The sequence below is a fragment of the Dermochelys coriacea genome, chromosome 25 (genome assembly GCF_009764565.3).
Source record: "Dermochelys coriacea isolate rDerCor1 chromosome 25, rDerCor1.pri.v4, whole genome shotgun sequence".
NCBI classification, from domain to species: domain Eukaryota; kingdom Metazoa; phylum Chordata; order Testudines; family Dermochelyidae; genus Dermochelys; species Dermochelys coriacea.
The window spans coordinates 1,725,352-1,751,005 of NC_050092.1; the positions used below are offsets into that span (position 1 = coordinate 1,725,352).

Below are 25,654 nucleotides of genomic sequence, written 5' to 3' on the forward strand. Positions count from 1 at the left end.
ATGATTCGCTTCAGCCAGTGGGACATGCTCCAGGTGTTCAGGCACTTGGAGCAGGGATCGTGTGGGACGGTCATTTCATTTTCCAACCTGATAGAAGCCAGAAGGTAAAAAAAGAACAAGCGGAGTCGTTGTGCACACCAGACTCTGTCCCCTCCCTCCCCACTAGTGCCCCAACTCGGTGCCACTTTCGCCCTGGTCTGTGCTCCATGCCCTATGCCATGAGCTTTCATCCCTGCATCCTCTTTCTTCTCTGTGCCCAGTGCTGACTCTGCCCTCTCTGCTCAGTGCCCTCTGCTCTGCAACTTCTCCCGCACTGCAGTGCTTGCAGGCCTGCCACAGTTCTGCACACTAGTGACCTTTGACAGATACAGAGCCTGACAGCCCAATTTCTTGTGGCCATGAGTTTTCTCAACTACATAACAAAGAGGGACCCTGACAGCTACGCTTGTGGCCTCAATCATGTTAACTCAATGGAACTAGCTTTACCTCGGTTGAAAGAAGGACCTGTTTTCCTAGTCTAGACAAGGCCTGTGAGAGCTCTTCAGGGAGTTATATTGCAGTCCCAGAAACCAATGCACAATCTAGAGACAATTTCTTGCTGCACTTAGGAAGGGTCCATGGTGCTTCTGCTCCTCTGTAGTTCAGGAAGGAGGAACTTTCCTGCTTGTTTTTACTGAGCAAGAAAGAAAGAAAGGTTGAAAGGGAGTTGAAAGGTTCAGACTGGTTAAAGAAAGAAAAAATGAGGAGTCTGGTGGCCTTTAAAAACTAACAGATCTGTTAGTCTTCAAGGGGCCACCGGACTCCTCGTTGTTTTTACGGATACAGACTAGGGTGACCAGATGTCCCGATTTTATAGGGACAGTCCCGATTTTTGGGTCTTTTTCTTATATAGGCTCTTATTACCCCCCACCCCATCCCAATTTTTCACACTTGCTGTCTGGTCACCGCTACCCCTCTGATAAAAAAAGAAAGGCAGAAAGGGAGGCTCAGATACCTGCCTTGGGCTGCTCTCCAGAGGGAATGCTCTGCAGATCTCCTATGACTCTGAGCCTTGCATGATGCATTTGTTTACCAAAGAGCAAGGGTTAATCTATAGTCTGGTGTTGAAAAGAAACAAAAGACGGTTATCTCCAGAGAAAAGGCAATGAATGAGGCTGAAGAACTTGAGTCTCTTTTAAATAAGACAACTTAAAAATGACTCCAAGCTACTGAGAGCTTAATTAGCTTGAAAGTGGTGGTGAGAACAAAGGCCCCCTGAGGGGGGAGAAATCCCCCATCCTGTGGTGGAAAACCTGCCCTTTCCAAGCAAAGCTTTGAAGTGTGGCTGGAACCCGCTCCCCTAGACAAGTTGGTGATGAGATTCCATTACTGCTGAGGCCACTTTGGTGTTTATTCAGATCACAATCTTGGCAACATATGTCAGTAATATACAGACCCATTTGTCTCTGTTGCAAGTGCCTTCTCCCCTGCTAAGGGAGCTCTAGCTATAAATATCTGAGATAGGAATACTGGAGACAAGTCAGTGTCTTCAAGGGTGCAGCTATGAGGGATCTTTCACTGGCTACCGTGCTTCTCAGTGGCCTTTTCTGTATTCCCAGCCTTGTCAGTAAGTCTCATTTCTCTTTTCCTCCCTATGGTTTTTACTGCTCTGTGTGCTGATTTTAAGGAGTAAAGGACTTGTGAATGAACAGGGGAAGTGCTAAGATCAAGTGTAGAATTATTTTAATATCCGATGCATCCTTTTATTGGAGAACTGGATTATCTCTACTTGTCTGCTCCCTCTTCTATACTGTGCTGAGGTGATTGTCAGACATCAGCAATAAGCTGGGGCATGATTCTGCCACGCTGAGTAAAGTGAGAATGGGGATGGCTGAATCAAGGATTAGTTAATGGTAATTAATGATGGAGTGTATACAGTCTATCCTTGCTATGGAGTAGTCTTGGAGATCTAATGGGTCATTTTCATTTTTAACTACTTTGATCCTGCTTATTCCTTAAAACAAAATCATAAAGTTAAAGAAATGAGGTCTGTATGTCTTCTGCTTGGAGCTCAAACTCCCCTTCCAGCTACAGAAGGAAGGCAGCTCAAGCTGTAAGCTGGTGATCAGATGAGCTTTATGTTTTGTGAGTGCAGGTGCAGGAGCCATCAGCAGGAAAAGTGAAGGAAGGAACTTGTTTGCAGAGAGGGGCTGCTGCAGGAGGCAGAGCCATTCTGTCTATATTGGGCATGGTAAGTGAACTTCTCCTTTAGGCTCTGAGAAGCCTGATTACTTTAAACATTCCCACTCCTGTTCCATCATCAACATCCCTCTTGACATTATATGGCTGCACACAAGACTTCACTGTCATTTTATTCCCAAAGAGCTACGGTCTGAAGTAAATAAATGTAATGGTGACACCCCAACGCATGCTACCTAATCAACCTCTGGGACACTGCACTCCTAGCAAGATCCTTGAAAGGCTAATGCTACTGTTCACTTATATAACCAGGTACTAAAAGCACATTTCACAAAATATTAATTAGTGGGAAGATTAGTTAATTGGTCAGTACATTCTCCTGAACCAAACAAGCTTTATTTTCTGTACCAAATGTATTGAACTTTCTCTCAAGACAAACGTTTGCAACCTTTCAAAGTTGCATTAGCTCAAAGGTGTATTGTACCAGAATGACTTGATTCTCAGGACTAATCTTGGGAGTGCTGTGTAGTTGAAGCTGTGTTGGTCCCAGACTATTAGAGAAACAATAGCTCACAAAAGCTTATGCTCAAATGCATTTGTTAGTCTCTAAGGTGCCACAAGCCCTCCTGTTCTCCTTGCGGATACAGACTTATTAACACGGCTGCTACTCTGAAAGCTGGGTGAGGTAACATCTTTTTTTGGACCAATGTGCCGCTTCTTCTTACAGTGAGTGCAAATGAAGAAATACGTCAAAGGGCTGCAACTACTGAAAGTTGTACATAGTTAAGCCCCTTTGTTTTCAGTTTAAACCAATTTTTAACAAAAAAATCCTGGGTTTTACAACAATTATTTTCATTTTTTTCCATTTTCACCCTATTTTTATATCATTCAAATATATACAAAATAGCTACTTTTATTAGGAAAATACAATACATTGCAAGAGCTATATGTATTACAATAATACATTAGTCTGTGTGTAAATGCAAAGCTGCCTGTTGAACTAAGGCTCTGTATTAGTCTAGAACAGTGGTGGGAAAATTGTTTCGCCTGAGAACCACATCTGGGTATGGAAATTGTATGGTGGGCCATGAATGCTCACGAAATTGGGAGTTGGGGTGTGGGCTCGGGCTGGGGATGCGGGCTCTGGGGTGGGGCCAGAAATGAGGAGTTCAGGATGTGGGAGGGGTCTCCAGGCGGGGGCGGGGGTAGGGTGACCAGACGTCCTGATAAAATCGGGACTGTCCCGATATTTAGTTGTTTGTCCTGTGTCCTGACCGATGTACGGTTGGGATACCATTTGTCCTGATATTTTGCTTTGGCAGCACTCTGGCTTTTTTTATTTTTTTATTTTTTTTTGCTTGAGGGGGCAAAAAACCTAGAGCCGGCCCTGGTGGGGTGGGGTGGGCCTGTGGCTGCCCCCCCATGTGTCCCAATATTTTGTTCTTGTCATCTGGTCACCCTAGGCAGGGGGTTGGGGTGCAGAGGGGGGTGAGGGCTCTGGATGAGGGGTTGGAAGTGCAAGAGGGTGCTCTGGGCTGGGACCGAGGGGTTCAGAGGGTGGGTGGGGGATCAGGGCTGGGGCTCAGGCTCTGGGCGGCGCTTACCTCAAGCAGCTCCCAGAAGCAGCAGCATGTCCCTCCTCCGGCTCCTACGTGGAGGCACGGCCAGGCGGCTCTGGATGCTGCCCTGTCCGCAGGCGCTTGGGGCGGGTGCAGAGTGCAAAGCCCCTGACTGCCCCTACAAGTAGGAGACGGAGGGGGGACATGCTGATGCTTCTGGGAGCTAAGCGGAGTGAGGCAAGCCCCTGACCTCGCTCCCTGGCTGGAGTGCTGGAGCAGGGCAAGCTCCCTGGACCCCGCTCCCCAGCGGGAACTCGAGGGCCAGATGCGGCTCCTGGGTAATAGTTTGCCCACCCCTGGTCTAGAAGATGCACACAATAAACAAACAGGCACACGAGCGCTGAAGTAAGTGTGCATAGAATATCAGGATTGGAAGGGACCTCAAGAGGTCATCTAGTCCAACCCCCTGTTCAAAGCAGGACCAATCACCAATTTTTGCCCCAGATCCCTAAATGGCCCCCTCAAGGATTGAACTCACAACCCTGGGTTTAGCAGACCAATGCTCAAACCACTGAGATATCTCACCCCTTCCCCATCATACATGTGCATCTGAACATACTGATGCTTCTCATGCCCACCATGTACACATTTCAAGCAGCTAGCAGCTAACACTTAAAGAGCTGACACACTAAAATGGAAAGAAAAGAAAAATCTGTATCAGAATACGCTTCAGAACACTAGGAAGTATTCAAAAGTTTAAAAAAAAAAACCAGGAGAAAAGGATGAAGTTGAGTGTGTGCTTCACATGGTGTTGCCCAATTATTAAATGTAAATATTTATAGGCTAATAGTTCTAAGTCTACAACAGTCAACTGTTTATTCAAATGAAAAGTTTTATTTGGGGATTAAAGAACTGTTGTTTTCTGAAACTCAGACATGGCATGTATTGAATTCTCTTTGAGTTCTGCAGCAAACCACATTGAATTCCATTAATCAAAGCATTAATCTACTGAATACTTTTCCCCCATCCTTCTGTCCACCAAAATAAACTCTGATATTTACCCAGAAAAATTATTAATAGTTTTTCCACCGATTGTCACCTGTTTTAGTTGTTGGAGTAATAAACACCGATAAATTCCAGGGGAAAATTAAATAAAATAAAAACCAAAACCAAAGGGCCCTATATAGTCTTGGTTCCTTTTGCAGCCAGCCAAATACAATTGTAGAGGCTTCCTAAACCAGCTTCATTTATGCAATTTTGACTGTAAATGTTATCATTTAGTGATTAAAGAACAGGACTAGAACCTACAGAGTTCTTTTCCCAGCTTTGCAATGGCTCAATATGACATTAGGCAAGTAAACTATTCCTCATGTGCCTCAGTTTCCCAGGGCATAAAGCAAGAACAATCATCTCTACCGCAGGGAGGGCTGCAAGAATTAATCCCCTCAGTGCTTGAGGTCCTCGGGCAAAAGTGCTGTCAAAGTGCATAGTAGTATCACATCCAAGCTGAGACAAACTTTCTGCTATGGCTTGGAATTTGGAGCTGTGGCAGGCACTTTAGCTGAAGTTCTCATGGTGTATTGCCAGGCAAGGAATGAGGGAAAAGGGAATAGAGGAGATGATAGCTTCCAAACCCCCTCTACATTTTTACAGCACAGAGAAATCTAGAAACAAAAAGCAGAATATGTCCTTCTGTAGCGTATCTGGACAGCTCTGGAGTTCTTTTGCTTTGCTAAGCATTTGTGGCACCTTAGAGACTAACAAATTTATTAGAGCATAAGCTTTCGTGAGCTACAGCTCACTTCATCGGATGCAAGCTTATGCTCTAATAAATTTGTTAGTCTCTAAGGTGCCACAAGTACTCCTTTTCTTTTTGCGAATACAGACTAACACGGCTGCTACTCTGAAACCTTTGCTAAGCATGTGGCTTTTATATAGCCCTCATGATTTCAGACACGGTGCAAAACACCTCAGAAAGCCTCAGTCATTGTAATTGTCTTATTATGCTGTCATGCTTGTTAAGAATATGTTCATATTAGTGACTCATTTAGAGGTAGCACCAGGCTTTCTGTAGTGAGGCCTCGTATTCAAACTTACACCAGTTTAACTAAAGGTGTGATTTTAAACCAATTGAGTTAAAGTGATGAAAAACACAGTGTGGATGCTCTTAATTCAGTTTAAACCCGGAGTATATCAATTTAGTTTAAGTAGATTCCTTATCAAATTAAACTGAATTGATATAAACCTGGTTTAAACTGAACTAAGGTTATGCCTACTTTTATTGGTAAAACTTTTATCAGTCAGGGGTGTGAAAAAACACATCCCTGACTCACATAAGTGTCACTGACAAAAGCGCTGGTGTGGACAGCGCTATGTCAGTGGGAGACGCTCTCCTGCCAACAGAGCTACCACTGCTCATTGGAGGTGGTTTAATTATGCTGGCAGGAGATCCCTCTCCCGCCAATTCAGGTCTGTAGTGTAGACATAGCCTAAGGGCTTGTATACACGGCGACATTGTCGCCAAAACTTTTGTGTTTTGTGGGTACTTTTAAAAGCCCCCCATGAAAGACAAGTTTTGCCAACGCAAGCGACAGTGTGAACACAGCTTTGTTGGTAGGAGCGCTCTCCTGCCGACAAAGCCTATGCCACTCGTGGAGCTGGAAGTATTTTGTTGGCAACAGTACTGACAAAATACCGATAGAGAGTTGACACAGCCTTGTCACTTAAAGCTGCATAGTGCAGACAAGCCCTAAGTGTCCACACAAGGCCTTGTCTACAGGAGAATGTTGCAGCTGTTTAACTAAGGCCTTGTCAATACTTACAATCTTTACTGTACTGATGGGGGTGCCACTGGAAGAGCACTCATGTAGCGAGTTATGCTGATGGGAGAGAGCTCTCCCTTCGATATAATAAAACCAGCTCAATGAGATGCTCTCCTGCTGACATAGCGCTATGCACACAAGTGCTTACGACACCCTTGAGCGACACCCTTGAATGACCAAAGTTCTGCTGACATAAGTGCTAGTGTAGTCATGGCCTAATTGTGTGATTTTAAACTGGTGCAAATTTCTATGTGGATACTTATTCTGATTTAAAGCAGGCCCATTGTGGTTCAGCCTAAATCAACTGGGAACAGATTTAATCTAAACTGAAGTAAAAATGTCCACTGATTTAATTGAAATTGATTTTTAAATTAATGTAAAGTGCAACTGAAGCAACTTTGAATATAGACAAGGTTGCTGGAGAGAACTAGCCAATTTTCTGAAGTATTTCTAGGGGAAACAATTATTAGCTGATAATCACTGGTGTTTCACAGGCAAGAAATGCCCAACTTGAATGTGTGAGACTTCCTCAGGTGGTGTGAGGACCAGCTTGAATGCTGTGTTTTCCCATGAATTAGAGAGTTTACCCAGACTCTCCAACTATCTTGGTTAAATAATTCAACCACAATAGAACTTCTCACATTCTCCCTTTGCTAATATGCAGACGTAGTGATTCTCACCAAAACACCGGGGCGGTCTTCGCCCCACTTCTCTTTAAAAACTAGATGGCAGAGACATTGTCATGTGATTTCCTGTTACTGAGCGCATATTGCTTTTTATAAAATATGCTAGAGCGAATTTGCTAGTCTACTACAAAGTATATAATCATGAACTACAGTCAAAATAAATGACCACATTCTATTTGTGGATTTGTGTGTGTTTGTTCTTTGCAGAATTAGGCAACCATTTGCAGCAGAGGTTTCTTTCAGTTTGTCAGCTTTTTGAGGCATGGATCATCTTTTTGTTCTGTGTTTGTACAGTGCCTAGCACTATCCAGTCCTGGTCCATGGCTGGGGCATTAGCACAATACAAGTAATAAATAGTAAGAGTTTCTGCATTCTGTAGGGATTCTGACTTCATCTTTCCTTTGTTCACAGACATCTCTGGCAGTCCTGTAAGTCTGGATGTTGGGATGTGCAGGTCCCACTGTTTATCCCAAAGCATAAACTCACATCAGTCTGGATTTCCAGGGTTTTCCAAACATTCCTCTATGCTGGACTTTCTTAGAACTAAAAAGGTGAGAAATGTGCATCTCTATGTTTTGCTATCACCGCAATGGCAGCAGTTACATCCAGAAGTAGGTCATGCATTATGGTTTTCTATATGCTCCTAAATAGATCACCTGAAATATACTAAACTGTTCATCTACTGCAGGGGTCGGCAACCTTTCAGAAGTGGTGTGCCAAATCTTCTTTTATTCACTTTAATTTAAGGTTTCACGTGCTAGTAATACATTTTAACTTTTTTAGAAGGTCTCTCTCTATAAGTCTATATATTATATAACTAAGCTACTGTTGTATGTAAAGTAAACAAGGTTTTCAAAATGTTTAAGAAGCTTCATTTAAAATTAAATGAAAATGCTGATCTTACACTGCCAGCCCGCTCAGCCCGCTGCCGGCCTGGGGTTCTGTTCACCTAGGCTGGCAGCGGGCTGAGCGGGGCCTGCGGCTGGGACCCCGGCTGGCAAGGGGCCGGCAGCTAGAACCCCAGGCCGGCAGTGGGCTGAGTGGGGCTGGTAGCCTGGACCCCAGGCCAGCAGTGGGCTGAGCAGCTCAGCCCGCTGCCACTCAGCCCGCTGCCGGTCTGGGATCCCGGCTCTGCCCACATAGAGTGGGTACCTACCTTCTCCCTGGTTCTAGCCCGTTCTCTTCCTCTCTCTCTGCACTGAGCTGAGGGTGGGAGTGCACTGAGCACAGGGTTGGGGGTGAGGGAGCAGACTGGGGGTTGGGGTGCAGGGTCTGGCCAGGAGCTAGAATGAGGGAGGGGGCTCAGCGTTGGGGCTCAGGGTTGGGAGGTTTGGGTGTGGAGCGCTTACATGGGCAGTTCCCATTTGGTGTGAGGGGTGCAGGTGGGAATGTGAGGAGGGGGGCATGCAGGAGCTCCCGTTTGGTGCTCAGGGTGGTGGGAATGTGGGGGGTGCAAGAGTCAGGGCATGGGGTGTGGGGGAGTTGAGTATGTGTGAGGGGGGGGCAGGAGTCAGAGCAGAGGGCTGGGGGCATGTGAGGGGCATGCAGGAGTCAGGGCATGGGGTGTGGGGGAGTTGAGTATGTGTGTGGGGGTGCAGGAGTCAGGGCAGAGGACTGGGTGTGTGTGTAGGGGGGGTGCAGGAGTCAGGGCAAGGGGGTGGGGGTGTGGGCTAGGGTCGTGGGGATGCACCCAGCCCCCTGCCCAGAGCAGCTCTCGGCAGGGAGCTGGAGGGGATATGCCCTGATTCCACCCCCCTTCCCCAAGGCCCCGTCCCCACCTCTTCTCTGCCTCCTCCCTGGAGCTGCTCCCCTTCCCCACCCCCTCACAAGGGCCATCAGCTGATCGGGAGGGAGAGGATGAGGGGTAGGAACCCAGCAGGGCAGGGAAAGAGGCGGGGGGGGACCTTGACTGCCCTGCAGCAGCAGCCGGCAGGACCAAGCTTCTTCACCCTGCCCCTGCGGGGGGGGGAAGAGAAGAGCGGGCCATGGCGGGCAGGATTTTTAATGGCTCGCTGCTGCCTGCCGGGGCCCCAACCTGGATTCGGCAGCGGGCTGAGCGGGGCCAACGGCTGGGACCCGGCAGGCAGCAGGGTGCCATTAAAAATCGGCTCGCCTGCTGTCTTTGGCACACGTGCCATCCGTTACCGACCCCTGATCTACCATATTGTCCTGCCAGCCGACAAAAAAGTGAGGAAATGAATCTCCTTGGGTGTCAGACTTGCTGTGAGAAAAACAGCCAGAGCTCAAATGTATATGGAGATTCGCAGGTTAGACAAACACTTGTCAGGGATCGTCTAGATAGTACTTAGTCCTGCCTCAGTGCAGGGGACTGGACTAGAAACAGTGTTGCCGACTCTCATGATCATTATTGTTTTCCTTAAAGCCCCAGTCCTAGGAGTCAAGTGGATATGTGATGATTTCAGCCTTCGTTCCTAAAGAAAAACTATGTTTCTAGCCCTCGAGCCTGAGGAGAAAGCTTCAAAATGTGACCCCAGTGCCTCCCAAAGGATCCAAAAGCAGAAGGCAAATAAAAAGAGCAGCAAATCTATTATTTGTACATGATCTCATGATTCTAAAGCCAATCTCATGATTCTTGAATATTTGGGGTTGGCAATACTGCTTCCAGTCCTATATTTCTATGATTCTGCAATATTTCCTACATTATAATACCTTGACTAGATGGTGTTTGATGGACTTTGGGACAGTGGCATAGCTAGAACAGGAAAACCGTGTGGGCCCCAGCTTTTGGGTGGGTGATGACGGGGGGCGGGAAGAACAGGAGGGATGGGGGGCCATGGGAGGGGGGCAGGAAGGATCAGGGGTGCAAGAAGGATCCAGTGCCCTGGGGATGGGGGGCAGGAGGTGGATGGGGGAGCCCAGACCCTCTCTAACCAGCCTTTACTGCTCAGCAGGCACCAGAAAATGAGGCTGCCCCTCCAGACCCCGGCCCAGTGTCCATCAGCCCAGCCTCATGGCGCACCCATCTCCTGCTGGTGCCACACGCTGCTGCCCTGGTCTCTGGCCCCAGCGCTAGACCCACCCCCACGAGGCACACCCCCTGCGGGGCTAGCCTGGGGGTTGGAGACTGGGGCAGCAGCTCGTCACACTGGTAGGAGAGGGACACGGCCAGCTGACGGACACTGAAACAGGGTCAGGAGTCTCAGCCTGTGGATTCGGGGGGCTCCGGCCCAATCTGGGTGGGACGCAGTCCACCCAGACCCACCTGTGGCTATGCTCCTGCTTTGGGATCACTTAACGTCCCCCCCATCCTTGCAGCCTAGCACTGATGCTGGTACTTTAGGCCACGTCTGCTCTACACTAGGTCCCAGTAATTAAAAACTTCTTTCCTAAGCTTGTCAGTTTGCACAGGTGGGAAGAGGCCAGGTGCATTTTCCTGTCTGGGTCAGTAAAATTGGCAGCCACAGAATCAGATTATTTGTTGTGGTGTTGGCCTCTCTCTACTTGGCCATCAGGGCTCTCAGAGCAGATCCTTAGTAGGGATAGAGAGGTTTCAGAGTAGCAGTCATGTTAGTCTGTATTCGCAAAAAGAAAAGGAGGACTTGTGGCACCTTAGAGACTAACCAATTTATTTGAGCATAACGTGAGAAGTGAGCTGTAGCTCACGAAAGCCTATGCTCAAATAAATTTGTTAGTCTCTAAGGTGCCACAAGTCCTCCTTTTCTTTTTAGTAGGGATACTTCTCCTCCCTTTGTGTAAAATAACCTGTGACACTTCAGCCGAGACAAAGAACCCTACTTAACAAACTAGCAAGAGCCTGTGCTGTTCAGGACTTGTCTACCCAAAGGCTGCAGCATTTTAACTATATCCATATAAATAAAACAGTACAAGCCCTTAGAGTGGACACAGTTATCCTGGTATAAATGTGATCTATACCAGGATAGTTATTCCTGTAGAGGGAGGGGCAGTATTCATAAGCATATTTTCCACTCCACTTTCCAAGTCATTAATGAAAATATTGAATCATACTTGAAATAGGACACAGCTCTACAGGACACCACTAGATACATGCCCCCAGTTTGACAGCGTACTATTGATAACTATTTGTTGAGTGTGTTTTTGCATCCATCTTATAGTAATTTAATTTAGACCACATTTCCCTAGTTTGCTTATGAGTATGTCATGGGGGAGTGCATCAAAAGCCTTACTAATGTCAAGGCAAATCATGTCTACAACTTCACTCCATCTGCTAGACCAGTAACCCTGTCAAAGAAGAAAAACGTGTTGGTTTGGTATGACCTGTTTGTGACATCTCAATGCTGACTATGCCTTATAACCCTATTATCCTCTAGGTGCTCACAAATTGATTGTTTAATAATTTGTTGCAGTCTCTTCATGTATTGAAGTTAGGCTGACTGATCTATAATTACCTGGGTCCTCTTTGTTCCCTCCCCTGCTTTTTTTAAATATACCTGCTACCTTGTGACTGTTCTGTGCAGTTGCAGGACAGGCAGATGGAGCTGCCTCTGTCGACTGGAGCAGAACGTTCCTGCCCTTTGGATTCCCATTGTGAACCCACTAGAGTTCACGTGGAGCGGGTGCTGCTGTTTGAAGGGGTTCAGGAAGTGGAAGTGATTGAGGCCTGCCAGTGTAACACAAGCCCAGAGGAGTGTCTCCGGCTGCCATCCCTGAAAACCTTCTTTCCAGATACCCCATTGGAGTTCACTGTGGATGTTGGAAAGTGCTCCAATCCAGCCCATGCAAGAGGTATGGAAAAAGAGGAGGAACTTTTCCCTCCTCATCTTATGGGGTGGGTGAGAGGAGTTGATGTGCTGAGGAGGTGAACACGGGGAAGGGGTTACTCCTTGTCATATCTCAGGGTTGGGATCTGCACCTCAAATGCTACTATTGCAACCTGAGAACGCCAGGTGAAATCTAAAAAACTCCCTTATGCTACTTAAAGCTATGTCTGACTATTGGTTAGACAGGAGGGTAGTTCATATGATCTGGCATTTAATGCAAGCCCCTTGCACTGAGGCAGCAGGGTGTATGGATTAGGTATGGGGCTTGATGCTGAGGACTCCTGGGTTCTAGTCCCATCTCTGCTGTTGACCTGTAGTGCAACCACTTGACCTCTCTCTGCCTGAATGCCCTCTTCTGTAAAATGGGTTTGATGATAATTTTCTGCCTCTGTGAGTTGACGCAAGGACTGATAACAATATGCACCTTTCATCTGAAGATAATATACATGGAGTTCTAAAGGAATGCGGAACAGTTAGAGGGGCCACCCACCAGATGAGACATTACAGTGAGTCTCAGACTGCACAGCTGCACTGCTGTAAGGTCTCCCAGGTAGCCACTCTATGCCGACAGGAGAGAGCTCTTCTGCCAACATAACTAAACCACTCCCTACAAGTGGCAGTACTATTTTGGCAGGAGAGCATCTCCCACCGTTGTAGCGCTGTCCACACTGGCACTTTTTTCAGTGAAACTTATGTTGGTCGGGGTGTGTTTTTTTTCCTGACTGACAAAAGTGCTAGTGTGGACAAAGCCTAAGTTTGCAAATGATATTGAAAGTGGAGGCTGAGCAAACAGCGATGAACAGTGCACCCAGCTTGCAAAGGAGTGGGCAGTAGGTGGCTAATGCATTTAACTGGAGACAAATACCAAATAATTGGGATAGTAGCAATGAATTTGTCTGGGAAATATGCACTAAATGCACTATGATCTGGTGTAAGTATATGGGAATGAGGATTACTGTGAAAAAGATCCTGGAAACCCTCACTTTAGAACAGCTGCAGAAAAGAGGTGAACAATCCTAGGGGCTTGTCTACTGGGGGAAATTGACCAGAAGAGCTATTGTGGAATAAACTGTTCTGAAACAACTGGGGGTGGAGACATTCTGTTCCAGAATTTATTCTGAAATAATTAGCCTGCTTTGTGAGCACACAATTATTCCAGAATAAAGTGACTTGGTGCCCTAAGTGTTGTTTGACAACACAGGAAGGATTCAGATTCAGAATGCAGAACTTGCTTTGTGGAAGCTTAGTTGGGGGAGGCAGATTCAAGGAGGACAGAGGTTATGACCAGTGGGGTTCATGGAGCCTGAGAAAGGATTAAGGCTATGTCTACACTGCACACCTTACAATGGGGCAACTGTGCCACTGCAGCTGCGCCGCTGCAAGGTACGCAGTGTAGCTGCTCTTTTGTCACTGGGAGAGAGCTCTCCCGGCAACCAAATAAAACCACCTCCAACGGGGGGTGGTAGATTCATCGCTGGGAGAGCGTCTCCTGCCAGTGAAGTGCTGTCCGCATCGGTGCTTTTCATCGTTAAAACTTTTGTCACTCTGGGGAGTGTTTTTTCACATCTCCGAGCAACAGAGGGTTCCATGAAAGTGCATTAGAGGCTGAATTGGGATAGTGGGATAAGCACAGTAGGTGAATGATTCTGCTAGAATAATCAGCAGTGAAACAGTTGCTAGTTAGATTTCAAAGTTAACATCACAGTGAAATAAAAGGGGTGCAGTTTACATCATATTTTACAGGCCTGCGGACAGCAATTCCGGGCCCCAGGGCAGAGCAGTCAATGGGCCCCCTGGAAAGGGATGTGCCCACCCGGCTGCCTTCACCACTGCTGGTACCACCCCACACACACCTAGGAGCCAGGCAGGGCCGTCCCTACCCAGACGCAAAGTATGCATCTGCGTAGGGCACCAGGAAATTTGGGGCACCACATTTCCTGGTGCCCTAGGCAGCTGGGTGCTGCTCTGGCCCCTGCTTTGCTCCTTCCCCATAGGCCCCGCCCCTGCTCCACCCCAGCCCCGCCCTGCCCCCACTCCACCCCTTTCCATGAGGACTGAAGCAGGGGTAGGGCCTCCCCTGCACTCACTGGGCGGCAGGAAGTGGAGCGACCCGGCCCCAACATGCTCCGCTCCACCGGTTCATGCTGGGGTGTGGTTTCCCCCCTGCCCCCAAGCCTGCTCCTGGCTCCCTGCAGAGGCCTGGGACCAACCCCCCTGTGGCAGGGCAGGGGTAAAACCCCCTTTAAAGCCCTGCCAAAATGCTGGCTGCAGACGGCTCTCTGGTCAAAGGCCAGGTAGAGAGACATGGGTATGCAGCAGGGAGCCCAGCTGTAAGCCCTAATGAGGGCTAGCTGAGAGCAACAAGCAGGACCCAGTGGGAACAGCTGGGCTAAAGAGTGGGAGGGCTATAAAAGTCCAGGGAAAATCTCAGTGATGGGGTGGTTGGGGAGGAGATAGGAGGGCTGTTTCTCTGTTTCCTTAGCCCCTGGAAGGAACCTCAAGGGCCAGAAGACCCTGGGAGGGGTCTGTGATGTAATTGTTGTTGGGGGAATTGGGACCGCACACGAACGCTGTAAATAAAGACACAAAGGTGAAACCACTGAAGAAGGTGGTGGGACTCTTTATTATACCAGTCTAAACTCAGGGTGCAGGCACAAAAGTGGGAGTGCTGGCATAGACCCTGTGATACCCCCCCACATGTGGAGGCCTGGGGCCTGCCCCCCTATGCCCCTGGAGGCCTGGGCCCCCTATAGCCCCACCCCGGGGGGGCTGTGTAGGGCACCTGAATGGCTAGGGATGGCCCTGGAGTCAGGGCTGGATTAACTTTTTGTGGGTCTGGTGCCAAATATATTTGTGGGCCCCCATGGGGGCAATGGAGCATGTTGCAGGGAGGTCAGTACCTGGAACGAGGGGCCAGCAATGGGGCATGGCATGGCAGGGGTAGCCCCACTCTGCCCAGCCAAGTGCGAGGGCACTATTTACAAACCGGCAGCTGCCAGATGGACAGTAGCCTGCCCAACCTTGTGCTGCCAGCATGCCCCTTCCCATCTGTGGCGGGCTCATGCTATGCCACACGGCCTCACCTCCCAAAACCCCCCAACTCCTATGCCTATCCTTCCCTATCCCACGCGCCCCCCCCCCCCCCCGCCTACAGCCCATCACAGCAGCCAAGTACCCTGCACGCCACCGTCCCTGCCCAGCACTCCCACAGCCCCACCTCAACTTCCCAGCACCCCAACACATACAAACCTCCCCCACTGCCCAGTGCCCCACACCCCCTCACAGCCAAGAACCCCACACAGACCCCCCAGAGACCCACTCCCCCATGACCTGCTGCCTGGCCGCACTCACCAGCCCTGCTGGGCCAGTGCAGAGCAGAGATCCCCCCACCCAGAACAGTCCTAGAGGGCAGAACACCTGAAGCTTGGGAGCACAGAGCAGTCCCATCCCCCGGGGCCACACCCAGCCCTACCTGTCTGGGGCTGGTTCCTGTGGCGGAGAGGAAGCGTTTTCTTGCAGGGGCAGCACAGACCAGCCACCAACTTCGCCAGCCTGCCGCTTCTGCCCTGGCAATTTAAAAGGGTCTGGGGCTCCCAGCTGCCGCCACAACCATAGCAGCAGAGCAGCTGGGGGCCCCGGGCCCTTTTAAATCGCCCGGGCACCTGGGCAATTGCCCCCTTTGCATCCCCTCCTCCCCCCCCCTTCAGGCCTGATACTTTATCTGGAGTCAGAGTAGCAGCCGTGTTAGTCTGTATTCACAAAAAGAAAAGCAGTGCTTGTGGCACCTTAGAGACTAACAAATTTATTAGAGCATAAGCTTTCGTGAGCTACAGCTCACGAAAGCTTATGCTCTAATAAATTTGTTAGTCTCTAAGGTGCCACAAGTACTGCTTTTCTTTTTATCTGGAGTGACCTCCAGCTTTGAACTTGTAACCTTCAGTGCTAACAACCTGACTTTCTGCTGCTGGACTTAAAACAGTCCAGTCCAGCAGCTGTGAGCAGTAGCAGACACATGAGCAGAGCTGTTCAGGAAACAGAATTTCCATTCTGCAGGAAATTCTAACATTTCAAAATTTCCTTTCATCCTCACTTGGAATGAAAAGGTGCATTTTCAAAATTTACCATAAAACAAAAATTGCAAAAAATGTTTCAGACACATCAAAACTATTTTCTTTAAACATTTCATTTCAATGAGGTTGAAAAGTTTCATTCAAACTTTATCATTTTGACTTTTCTCTCATGTTATAACTTATAACATAATATAGCATATAAATTGAAATGATAAAGTCTAAACAAATTATTACAATAACTTCTTGTTGAAAATTTTGTTGAAATGTATAGGGTTCCATGAAACCTTTCGTTTTTGTCAAATTGGTATTTTCTGAGGAAAAACTCTTCCATAAGAAGGTTTTTGACTAGCTCTACTAATAAATATCTTATGTGGACCAGCCACTAGAGAGGGACAAAGACCCACTCTCCAAGTACGGGATACGCAAACAGCAGCAGCACACAAATAAGTCCGGAGAGACTTAGACAAGAAAGGCCCAGATTTTTAAAGGTATATTGGCATTGCTGCACTCAGCGTTGTGATGCCTAGCTAAATATCATTTTGAAAAGTGATTTAGGTACTCTGGGAAGCCTAAATCCTATTAACTGCAAATGGGGATTAAATTACCAAGTGCCTAAATCCCATAGGCTGAATTCATTAGGTGCCTACATCCCAATAGACTTGCTTGGGCTCCTAAATCAGCTAGGCACTGCAATGCTGAGTTCGGCAATGCCTAGATGCCTTAAAAAATCTGGTCCAAAGTCAATGGCATTGGAACACAGAGACCTCTGGGTGTGAAAGGTGCACACTGTTCAGACTCCCGGAACAGAGAGAGCGTGTGTAGTGAGTTTGGCCTCCTCCTGCCGGACAGCATGTGTGAGATCCGGTAGGAGGACACAGCCAACCAAGAACTAAATAATGCAGAACTAAAGTGAATGGAAGTATTGTATATGCAAACTGCACAGGTGTAAGAGTGGAAGAATTAGGCGCTCTGTCTCCAAGCCCAGTGGAGGCTTTTCTTTCCCTCAGGATATTCCATGTGTGGTTGGAGGTATGTGGTATGGGATGCTGAGTGTAGTAGAGTCTCTCTACTTAAAATATCTTTTGTTCCCACACAGGACACAGTATGGGATGTGAGGAAGAATCTAGTGGTTAAAGCCCAGGGGTGGGACACCGGAGATCCGGTTCTGTTCCTGGCTCAGCATCTGACTTCCTGTGTCAGCTCAAATTGCTTCTCTTTCTCTGTCTCCCATCTGTAAAGTGACAATAATGGCTGGGCTGAGATTTTTAAAGTTGCACATAGGATGTGGACGCCCAGTTCCCATTGGATGAATTGGGCCTCAGAATCCTAAAGGCAGATCTGAAAATCTCCCAGTAGTTCTCAGTTTTCAGAAATAACCAGTGATTTGGGATGCCCAAATTGAGACACCTGGAGGGAGCCTAGTTTCCAGACAGTGCTGAGCACCCACCCTCTGGAAGTCTGGCCCCTTCCAAAAAAAAAAGAAAAGGTGCCACAAGTACTCCTTTTCTTTTTTGGGAATACAGACTAACACGGCTGCTACTCTGAAACCTGGCCCCTTCCAGGCATCTGCTGCTGGGCACCTGATCGCTAGTCAGTTTCGAACATTTAGGTCAATGACACCTTTCCTGTGTTGTCAAGTGCCTGAAGATGCACAGCTGGAAAAGCACAAAGTATTCTCACACCCTCTTTACAGCAGTCACAAAGGCTGAATGACTTGCCTGAAGGGCGGGGGGAGCTCAAGCTGCAAGCCAGAGAACCAGGGTTTGACTCCTGGGTCTGATTCTTATTTGCTGTATCATCTAGCCACCCTCCTCCACCTGTAAAACAGGGATCTTCATCCTTATTTACCTACCTCACAGAAGAAAGGGGGCTGAGAAGGTTAGAGAAGAACATCTGTCCTTATGCTCAACTAATGCATTAACAAAGAGCCATATTGGACGTGAGCTACAGCTCACTTCATCGGAATGCATCCGATGAAGTGAGCTGTAGCTCACGAAAGCTTATGCTCTAATAAATTTGTTAGTCTCTAAGGTGCCACAAGTACTCCTTTTCTTTTCTTTTTGCGAATACAGACTAACACGGCTGCTACTCTGAAAATTGGACAGACTGTGTGTGTACCCTTCAAGTCAGTCACTTTGCTATTTTAAAAAAATGTAGTTTGCTTTAAGAATGTTGTTGCTGATGAGGGTTATTTCATATCACAGTAGCCACACTCAGGATGAGGAAACCAGTGTGTGAGCCCATGACCTGGCACCCCAAGGTCCTGCTTTCAATCTCTCCATTTTGTTTCCACTCCATGTACATAGGGCTTCCTCCTATTAGTGCTGAATCTTGCCTCGTTTTCTCAGTCTCCTGTACTAATCTCTTCGGGACCTTTTGTAGTTTATTTCTGCCCTGGTTGTTTGCTCCCCATCCAGTGCTGGCATCATCTGCAAACTGGATCATCGTTGAATTTACACCTCCTTCTAGGACAGTGGTTCTTGTGCTGTTTTCCACAGAGCACTGCCATGTGGCTTGCAAAGCTGCTTCTAATAATGAAGATCTGTTGGTCTTCTGTCAGTGATGATTCTTTCTGATGGCTCTAAATCACGCCGGAACTCACCTAGGGTTTGAGTTGCTGATGTTGTGGTTTTGACCAACTAAACTGAAACAACTACCTCTTCACCTGCTTTTCCTGTGGCTGCTATGTGTCTGTCTTTGGGGTAAATTCAGCTGTGATCAGTTTTTTGGACACTAGAACTGGATGAGTATGAGACATGCAGGAAGACAGTACCCAGCTGCAGAGCGATTAGAGAAACAAGGGGAGAGTCACTACCAATACAAATAAAGTGCCACACCCAGGGCACCAAGACAAAAGGGGAGGTGTAGCCTAGCGGCTGACCCTATTAATAAGTTCAGTATCATCTTGGCTTCTTAGAGTGGTTACACAGACCAGACTGGATTCCTGGCTTAATATATTGTCTTTTCACACAGCTACATTGTGGCTTTGAAACCACAGATCTTGTTTGGCTGGGGGACTCGAGGATAGTAATGCTGAAATCCCTTGGAAAACCAGAGAGGGGGAATGTCATGCCCTTTAATAGGGTTTCGTATGCACAGAACTGCATCAGTTCTATTGGCTGGTGTGGGCCATGGTCCCACCCTTACCCCATTCCTTTGGGTTGTCTGTCTCAAGGAGCAATCTCCTCCTCCCAAGTTTACTGGAGCTAGCCATTGTCTGGCCATCTACTTGCCTCAAAGTAGGGGTGGGATCAGGATTGGGAGGCTGGATGGCTAAGAGTCCATGGAAGAAGCTTTAGTGTAAGATGTGAGTCCACGGTAACTTTTAAAAACCACTGAACAAGAGTGCTGATGAAAGGGTTCAATAGTGTAGGTCACAGCACGGAGCCCATTGAATACGGAGCCCTCTTGAATCCCTTTAATGATCACGCCAATAATACGTGTCCTTTATCAGTTTCCAGAAATTTATATATTGACTCCCTTCATCAATTGCCTGGAATAGATGTCAACCCGTGGCTGTTATCAAAAACACAGCATGAAAATGTATAGCTCATAAACCGTAATGCTATGCAACGGAGGAACATCAGAGAACATTCATCATCTCAATGAGCCAGTGTCTGTCAGACCTGAGTGAAAATAATAGTGAAAATTTATGGAAGGGCAGGAAGTGTTCAACACTAAGATCCAAAGTGAAAGTGTAAAGCAGATGTCAGACCAAAGTGATGTCTGCTAGCTCAGGCAGGGGATCATGAGGAGATGAGCTAATCAAATCCAAAAGGTGATCCAGAAAATTTGAACATCACAATATGCTACTTTACTACCCAACTCCTCAAAGTAGCTCTGAGGACAATACTTTCCTATGCAAAGGGCTTTGGCTTCCTGCACGATGTAAGAACCATGTAAAAGTAAATTCTCTTCCTCCCTAGACCTGTTGGTAGCTCAGCCATTAATATATTATGTTAAAAAAATTATTAAATATTCATTGAGTATAAGTCTTGCAGCTCTTCCTCAGACATAACTCGAACTGATTTTGAAGAGTGGACTTCAGGATTTGGCCCCTGGAGGAGGAAAGTATGTCTGTTGGGATCATGATGTCTGCATCATGCATAATATCACTGTGACACGCAGTGAAATCACCAAGACAGCAACATAAAGATCAAAACAGTGGCTCAAGCTGACAATAAGAAGTGTGCCCAGGGCTTGCTAACTGAGAGACCAGCTCCTAACCTAGGAAGTGAGCACTTTCCATGCTGTGCTTTGCATGATTGAGGCCTGATTCTGCAGCTGCTCTGTACGTCAAACTCATGCTGACGATGCCCAGCAGGAAAGCTGCACATGCAATGGCCTCAGGACTGGGCCCTACATTAAATTACACTCTCATCTTCTTTCAGGAGGACTCTTCTGTGCACCTATAAAGTTTGATTGTGTTCTGATCAAAAGCCCAAGTGGTGTTGAGGTGGTTCAAACTCTGGAAAACTGTGAAATGAAAGAAACCTGCTATCGAGTTTCCTATGTAGAATACTATTATGAAATCATACACAACTCTGCTGGGGACAGTGAGGAGCGACTGACGGTTAGTCAATTGCATGCAGCTCTAAAAGAGTCTTAGGGTTTGTCCAAACACAAAAGTTGTACTACTTTAACTATAAGCCGTACAATTCCCACTTTTGTGTGGATGCAAGTTAAACTGGCTTAAGGGTGCTCTATACAGGTATCGCTATTCCTATACAGTAAAGGGCAATAAGTTATATTGGTATAAGCAAATTTATACCAGCATAACTGAGCCAACACTATGAGTTATACTGGTATAATTACTTCATTAAAAAGTCACACATCTAATTGAAATAGTTACACCAGTACAATATCTGTGTATTGCCGAGGTCTTATTTCACTGCCATGGATTAATCTACAATCCCAAACTAAATTATAAAGCAATACATGTTATTTTCTTGGGCAAAAAAATTCAGTCAAATGTTTAATGTGACTTTAAAGTACTCTGACACAATGAAAGCTGCATCCTTTACCAGAGTTAATACTATTCATCAGTTAAAGATAGGTTAAAATAACCCCTTGCATGTAGACAGTATCAGCACACAGCACTGTCCCACAAGCAAGACTTACTGCCAAGTAGCTGGAATGCTGTGTCCCTTTGGGCGTTTATCCGCAGGGCCTTGCAAGTGATTTTAATGTCTTTGTTTTGCAAATCTTTTCAGGAAATTGATGTAGGACGGTGCTTGGGGAGCTGCACCTCAGGGAATCATTGTCTGCTTAGGTAAGCACAGCAGTTCACTCACAGCCGCTCCCCTTACAGTAGGGTTAGCTAAAATCCTCTAAAAATGCAGATTCCTTACAGAATGAAGGACAAATTCTGCCCAAACTTATATCTGTGTATCTCCATTGACCTGAATTCAATTGAACAAGTGTAAAGTCAGCATCCAAGCTGCCTCCAAGGAGTCTGTCATTTTCATTCAGTTGCGAGCTAGTACTGTATTACCTTTGCTTTTGGGCTCGTGTCTCAGAGTTTGGTAGGGTAACTGCACCAATATATTTTGCATTGAGTTCACTTGTCTTTCGCAAATTCACATCTCAGATTGATATTTCTAGTAATGTCATGAGATTCGAGCAAAGGGAATCAAGCATAGACTCTGAAGATGGCAATCCAAGTGTGAGTTTTATAACTTGGACGCTGTTCCTACAGCAGTGGGTGCACTATAAGAACCTGGACAAAGAACTTGGAAGCTTTCTTGTTCTATCAGACAGCCAAATGCACATGTATTTAATAGATTCTAAAGCCAGAAGGGAGCACTGTGATCATCTAGTCTGACCACAGGCCATAGGACTTCTCCCAAATAATTCTAGATCATATCATTTAGAAAAGCATCCAGTCTTGATTTAAAAATTGTCAATGATGGAGAATACACCACGATCCTTGATAAATTGTTCCAATGGCTAATTACTCTCACCATTAAACATGTACACCTTATTTTCAGTCTGAATTTGCCTGGCTTCAATTTCCAGCCATTGGATCATCTTATACCTTTATCCTTGAGACTAACACTATAAAGCAGATTTTCTAATCATTTCATTGTTTTTGTGACTCTTCTCTGAACCCTCTCCAATTTAGCAACATCCTTCTTGTTGGACACGAAAGCTATTGCAGACACTATGGCAATGATGATCCTGCTATCTGTGGCTGAAATTGCCTTCTTTGCTCATAGAAGTCATGGCATGGTGGGGTGCCATCCCCATGGAATCTTTCCCCCTTAAACTGCTCTCCATAGATGTCCCTCTGCAGGCATCCCAAATCTACAGCTGGTTTAAATGAGAGGGGGCTGGTAACAGGGTGTTCTTGGTGACAGTCTTTGGTTTGCAAATTCACTTTCTCCCTTGATGTACCAGAGCCTGAATTTGATCATCTTTTTGACATGCTGCAAACTCACCTGTTGTTCTAGGCTTTGTCTGGGTCGGTTTGGGAAATGGGAAGCGGTGTTGCTTGTTTTGAGGTTTGGTGCGGTCAGAACTTGTCTGGGGATGAGAACAGCTGTCTTTCACTGCCTGTTGACATGTATTTGGCTACAGTTTGTTTTAGCTTTGCACCATGCCTAGGGAGTTCTGATAAGCACAAACGGAAACAAATAAGCAACAATAAATAAATGATTCCCATTTTACTGATGGGGAAATTGAGACAGAAAGATGAAATGGCTCACCCAAAGAGCTTGTGAGAGAGCATCAGACAGAATCTAAACTGGCAGATGCTCCAAGCGCATCTTTCCACTTCTGGGCTGAGAGCAGCCTAACCACTCTCCACCCCCACTGTCTAGAGTCTTCTGTGCAGTTTGCTAATGCTTTCTCTGGGTGTTTAAAAATAGTTTCTTGGTACTGTTACTATTGCTTTGTTCTCTTTGTAGTGTCTCTGTACATGCTGAAGACTGTAAGCTCTTTGGGGTAGGAACCACCTTTTTTTTCTGTGTTTGTACAGCACGTAACACAATAGGGTCCTGGTCCATGATGGGGGCTCCTAGGCAGAGAGACAGTGTAGCCTAGTGGGCAAAGCACTAGACTGGGACTCAGAAGACCTGGTTCTATTTCTGAATCTGTTATCAGTCTGCTGAGTGACCTTGAGCCAGTCAAGTCACTTATCTGTGCCTCACTTTCCCCCATCTGTAAAATGTGGGGAAATGATACTTCCCTTGTAATTGGCTGTGAGATCTACTGATGAAAAGCTCTATATGAGAACTGGGCATTATCATTAGGTACTACCCCAGTACAAATAATAATTGTGAACCCAGGCTTGCTTCAGAGACCAGACATGAGTTGTGAGCCCAGCTTTGTCAGAGGATGTGAGCTATGAACCCAGATCCCTGGTCAGACTGAGAATGCTACATCTTCTGTGCATCTTGGTAATCAATGCTTTTGTTTTTTAACACAGGGATTCGCAGAATGGAGAGAAATGCCTGATTTGGGCGGAAGGTGCCTCCAGCCATTGTGTCCCTCACCAGTACAACACACACACATTCAAGAGCCGCAGTGGCAACATCCGCACTGTCTTCGCCATCCAGAAGTGTAAATGTGGGAGTTATTAGACACTTCGGGAAGTGAGGGATTGGAGCTTCCAGGGAGGGGAGAGTGAAATAGCACCTTGTCCTGCCGTGCCCACCCTCTGCCAGACTGTCTGTACTATATGTAAATGAGAGAAGGCTATTTTATAAATTAAAGGTATTTTAAACAGTGGTTGTGTGGAAATTAATTACCTCCAGAATGTTTTGCAGCTTTTTAATAAACACTGCGGGCCATGGTCTGTGTCTGGGAAGCATTTGCAGCTCCTAAGGACTCCAGTGAGAGCCCATGTGTATCCAAAGCCAGAAGATGGCCTTGTAAGAGCCAGAACCTAAAAAGGCTACAGATGGGCTTTTATGTGCCTCAGTGTTCTTCTCTCCCATGTTCTGTGTGAATAATTGCATGCCAAACACACCTGTCTGCGTGTCCTGTGAAAAGAGGCAAAGTGCATTACAGCCGAGAGACAATTCAGCTGCGCAGCTAGGTGGCCTTCCTAGGACTGACTCCACCAGGATCCAGCACCTTTGTCATTCTTTAATTTTTACAAATATAAACTCACATACAAAATATGCTTGAACTGAGACAACATGGATAATGCCCCATAACACGCACAGACACAGGGAGTGGAGGAGGCTGGAGAGGGAGCAGCAGTGGGGAAGCAGTAGGAATGGGGGGAGGGGAGGCCCATCTGGACATTTCCCTTTCTTGGTGTGTAGGCTCTGAGCAGTCCCAGACCTACACTGTTCTGTTTTACAAACAGCCCTGGCCTTGGCAATGGGGAAGTGTGCAGAGGAAGGAAAGAATCTGAACAGTTTCCTCCTGCCAATTAACTAAAAGCTACTCAAATTGCTTGTAATTAGCTCCTGTGTATTCTGGATAATTAGGAGCCCTCTCACGCTCCTTACATTGGATTAGAATAAATTATAGACACTGTTTTCAAAGGAGACTTCGACATTATCCTAATCCCATTAAACCTTAATCTCCTGTACGTGCAGCCCAGCAGGGGGCTCAAATGGGCCAGGCACCCCACAAACTGCCTGGCCATGAGAGAATCCATTTTCAGGTCAGGTCTCAGAGTAGCAGCCGTGTTAGTCTGTATTCGCAAAACGAAAAGGAATACTTGTGGCACCTTAGAGAATAACAAATTTATTGTGCAGAACACAGTGTCATCCACAGCCTCAGAAACAACTCTGACATCATAATCAAAAAGGCTGACAAAGGAGGTGCTGTCGTCATCATGAATAGGTCGGAATAGGAACAAGAGGCTACTAGGCAGCTCTCCAACACCACTTTCTACAAGCCATTACCCTCTGATCCCACTGAAAAAACGAAAGCTTATGCTCAGATAAATTTGTTAGTCTCTAAGGTGCCACAAGTCCTCCTTTTCTATTTTCAGGTCAGTCAGTCTAGTCTGTGATGTGGGGGAAATGGAAGGTGCGAGGAGAACCATTCTGCCCCTGCCAGCCCTGTCAGGGTATCAGGAAGAGCAACACATCCTGGGTCTGTAAGGAGAGGAGGAGACCAGGCTGCAGTCACTTCTGCTGGTGAGATGACTGAAGGTTTAAGGAGCTGCCCAACATTGCAGCCAGGTGTGAGAGCAAACTCAGGAGCGTCCTTCAGCAGAGTGTTGCTGGCTGACTCCAGGTGGTTGAAGAGAGCAGTCCAGTGTTCTCCCATCATTTTAACCCTTCGATCATTTTCTCCATCAAGCTAAAGTGCAGCCTCTGTGATGAGGGCAGTGCAGCTTGCAATTATGGCTGAAGCAGCATAAGAGCCCGGCTGTCAGAGGCTGCCTGGGCAATTCACTGAACCTGTACTGCCCCCAGCCACCTTCTCCAAGGTTTTAAGGCCAGAAGGAACCAGTCTGATCATTTAGTCTGACATTGTACATAACATAGGCCAGACTCAGAGAGTTCTTGCAGGGGAGAGAACTCCCTAGTGTGTCCCTGACACTATCTGGCCCAGTGACTGGTGGTTGAACTAGATCATAGTTTTTAGAAATACACATCCAACCTCAGTGTA

At 46.8% G+C, this 25,654-nt stretch overlaps 1 protein-coding gene across 1 annotated transcript; it reads left to right on the plus strand.

Annotated features, from left to right (window-relative positions):
* On the plus strand, window positions 1–23,796 carry LOC119848477. Its single transcript, XM_043502879.1, has 7 exons — window positions 1–104; window positions 2,130–2,230; window positions 7,657–7,796; window positions 11,703–11,970; window positions 20,467–20,648; window positions 21,289–21,347; window positions 23,505–23,796. The coding sequence occupies exons 1-7, from the start codon at window positions 1–3 to the stop codon at window positions 23,656–23,658; spliced, it is 1,008 nt and encodes a 335-aa protein (XP_043358814.1). The 3' UTR covers window positions 23,659–23,796.
* Window positions 23,797–25,654: the final 1,858 nt, after the last annotated feature.